Source organism: Carya illinoinensis, chromosome 13 (genome assembly GCF_018687715.1).
Source record: "Carya illinoinensis cultivar Pawnee chromosome 13, C.illinoinensisPawnee_v1, whole genome shotgun sequence".
In the NCBI taxonomy this organism is placed as follows: domain Eukaryota; kingdom Viridiplantae; phylum Streptophyta; class Magnoliopsida; order Fagales; family Juglandaceae; genus Carya; species Carya illinoinensis.
Window position 1 is genome coordinate 4,119,222 of NC_056764.1, and position 3,638 is coordinate 4,122,859.

General features: G+C 40.1%; 1 protein-coding gene across 1 annotated transcript; it reads right to left on the reverse strand.

The window, feature by feature from the left end:
* Positions 1-1,218: 1,218 nt before the first annotated feature.
* Positions 1,219-3,396, reverse strand: LOC122291597 (transcription factor DIVARICATA-like). Its single transcript, XM_043099400.1, has 2 exons — positions 2,869-3,396; positions 1,219-1,937 (listed from the first exon to the last, which is right to left on the reverse strand). The coding sequence occupies exons 1-2, from the start codon at positions 3,234-3,236 to the stop codon at positions 1,598-1,600; spliced, it is 708 nt and encodes a 235-aa protein (XP_042955334.1). The 5' UTR covers positions 3,237-3,396; the 3' UTR covers positions 1,219-1,597.
* Between the last annotated feature and the right edge of the window lie 242 nt (positions 3,397-3,638).

Below are 3,638 nucleotides of genomic sequence, written 5' to 3' on the forward strand. Positions count from 1 at the left end.
AGAGTCTTTCGAGACTGATGTTGCCACCATCCAGGCAATCAAAGCCAAGGCCTAAGATTGCAAAACCTTGAAGGATTGTGATACTGTTTTATTATATTATTCAATTTTTATGTAATGAATAAATTACCTTCAACGATGAATTCAAGGCTGTTAACTATTTCAGAAATGGGGCCAAATATTCCTCCCATGTTGTATTTGCCTTTTTGGATGGACACTTGAGTCAAGTGGATGCCTTCTGCCATAGAACCTAGAAAGCATATGTTTCTGAAATGTCGTTTTTTTTTTTTTAAGCAGTTTGGGAGTCTAACAACAACAATAACGACGGGAGTTCCCAAACATGATTCTTGCACGTGTTCACAGTTGGAGCTAAAGATAAAGAAGAGAAACAAACAAGCCTAGAGAATACTAAGGATGGATAGCCGCCTCCAGCAATCAAACATGCAACTTAATTTGTTGTTTTCTAGCGGCAGCCATCAAAGCATTTGTTGAAACCCCACTCAAGCTAGCTTGGAATGCTAACATTTTTCTGAGCTTGGGCTGAAACATCCTCGAGATAATCATGCCAACAAGCTCAGTAATTTAATGGAAAGCATTGTGATGCCATAAAATGAGAGAAGGAGAGAAGGGGCAAGTTTTTGATTAGTGCTCACTGCTCAGAGTACACACGCTCACGTGTGTCTGTTGGCCAGAAGTCGCTATTAACATTAACAACTAGATATTATTAGCCAGCTTTAAGAAGTCAATCTGGGAAATGGACAACAGGACCAACGACAACATCGAACCTTTTGCAACTCCTAAATTTGGTGCGCCATCACATTCAACAATGCCACAATAACACCGTCATGTGTACCTAACTGTAACAATTTAACAAGTTTTCCGGAATTTGGAAGTCTCTGACGTGGGAGAATGGGCCTATCAGATTTCCAGGGACCATATCTGGCACTCTCTATAATAGCTCTTGACAGTACAAATGACAAACTTTAGGATATACAGAGAGGTTCGAAATGGCTTTGTAGTTTGTATTATTATTATGCCAAAAACTCGGATATACAGAGATGATGAACTTTAGGATATACATAGAGGTTCGGAGCATTAAATGTTGTGGCACGCATAATCTAAATCATTTGACTTTTGCATTATATCAGTAATATATAAAAAGTATCACAAAACTAAATAGATGATGAGCTTTCAAATGAAGAAAGAAGAAAAAATCACGAGTAAACATTCAAACACCATAAAGTCTTTATTCAATGCATAAAACCCTAAAAATTTGAAATACTCAACGCAGTACCATCTGGCACAAGTAATATACTAAAATCACATTCACCATAAAGATCATCCCCAATCAAACTAAAGATCAGATGAGCACCTCAAATATCATGGAGTTTGTTCTAAAAGTTTCACTTTGCCACTAAATTCATTTATTTGATTCGCTTAACGACTTCTGATCACTACCTATGCTACTAAATTCACTTTGCAATGCTCCTAATCATTTACCACCTAACAAAAAACATGCATAAAACTTTACAAATTGGATTTGCTAAATTAAAACTGCTTGCTTTATATACAGAGCATGTAGCTGCTATCCTGTGCATATTTACATTTGAAAGCCAAAGTTTTGATACCCATATGATGAGCCCCCTTGGTCCGGCACTTGCCCGTGCATGTTCAACTGTGGCAAAGCAGGTGCCTGTTGGGCGACACCACCTGGTGCAGGAATCCAGTTCTGATCGACAGGCAAAGCCGCCGAGCTATTATCCACTGTGGTGATATCGTGAATGCTTGACCTCTTCCTTTCTTTCTTCACTGAGTTCTGGCGAAGGAAGTACTTCTGAGCGTGGCTAGCCACCTGAGTAGGCGTTCTTGTCACAACTACATTCCTTGAGATGCTCCTCCAATCACCCTTGCCAAATCTACGCAGCCCGACCAAGAATAACCTGTTATGATGCCAAAAGGAAAATCAGTTGCCAGAACAATAAATACATTCTAATAGAGAACAATACAATCTAGCTCTACTGGCATTGCAATATTACATTTGAATCTGGTTTTGGGATCAATGGTAATGATCATATGCTGGTGGAACAAAATCGATTCATTTAGGCAAATCCCAAACACCTAATCCGTGTATCTCAAACATTTTTAAACTGTCAAAAGCATTTTCTGGAATTAGACAAAATGCCAAATAGCCATTGTATATATCCACTATTGAATTTAACAACGAGAATAGAAACAACACACACCCAGAAACAAGAACTATAAACACCATAAGCCTTCTCTGGTTCGCCCAAAAACAAAGGAAATTTCCGACAAAATATTGACATACGTCTTTGAAGACAGAAGATGAAGAAAACACAAACGCTTCCACACAAGAATATGGTGGAAACTTTCTTATTAAACTTCAAAGACCAAACAAGATTATTTTGCCCAAGAAGATTTAGAAAGGGGTTGGCTGAAAAAGAAACTCCAAATCTTGAATCATATACTATTTGGTTTTCAGTTATAAAAATCCAAGTGACCGAATACTGGAACAAAAAGACTCAAAATCTTCGACTTTCTATTTTCCCTCCATTTCTCGGCAAGTAAATAAATCGTTTTGGAAAAAAGAAAAAGGTTCGGGGGGAAAAGGGAACTAAAAAAAGTGAACACCTTGTCAGGCATCCAAAACAGGAAAAAACTTTTGGAAAACAAAATCTTTCTCAAAGTCCTGCTCTGTTTAACAGTTTAGTTGAATTCCCATCCGTAAATTGAAAATAAAAAATTTCTCTTTTCTTTCATTTACTCCATTCTCTCACACCAAATAGACGGTCAAGCAAATTGGGGAACAACAAAAGTTCCGGAGTGAAAGAAAGAGAGAATATTTGGGATTACCTGTGCTCTTCTTCGGTCCAAGGAGTCCCCTTTTTTCTTTCAGCGTCGGAGTGCTTGGGCTTGGACCCGAAAGAGATCTGACTCGACGAGTCCCACCCGGCGGCGACATCCAAGTCATCGGAGTAATTGGGGGGCTCGACCCGGCCAGAGTCGATCGCCAACACGTCGTGGACGAGAGCATCATAGTGCTCCATGACGTCCCTGACGGACTTCCCGGGAACGTGCTCAGCGATCTTCTGCCAGCGGTCGGGCAGCTCCTCGGGCACGAGAACAAGAGCCTGCTCGAAGAGCTTGTCCTCCAAGGGGGTCCAGCGAGTCGTGGGCGGCTGATTCTGACTAGTCCAGGGCTCGTTCTGCGGGATCATCATCGTTCGCTTTCGTTTGGATGTAGACTCAAATAAACAGCGTCAATATACGAGAACTCACTTTCTTGGAGATTTCACAAATGGGGTTTGGTGGGAGATTTGGAACTCTCTGCTATTTATATATATATATATATACACACAGCTATATATATTACGGAGAGTTACAGAGAGAGAGAGAGAGAGAGGAGGTGCAGGGTGTTATGGTACGGGAAATTAGGGGTAAATTTTCTGTTGTGTTGGGTGTTGGGCCCAACTCAAGTTCCCCAAATCAACACGTTTTAGCTTTTATTGGGTGTTTTACTTTTATTTTTGTTTTTGTTTTATTTTTTCTCTCCTTCCTTTTGTCATTGAAACTGCAGTAACCCCCCCAATTTCACTAGACGACAATTTGCTGACTCCCACCTC

Bases quoted from the DNA above. Each gene is read 5' to 3' on its own strand.
- LOC122291597 (XM_043099400.1), bottom strand. From the start codon at position 3,236: ATGATGATCCCGCAGAACGAGCCCTGGACTAGTCAGAATCAGCCGCCC. The intron at 1,938-2,868 runs GTAATCCCAAAT...GCATCATAACAG, and splicing joins TGGACCGAAGAAGAGCACAG to GTTATTCTTGGTCGGGCTGC.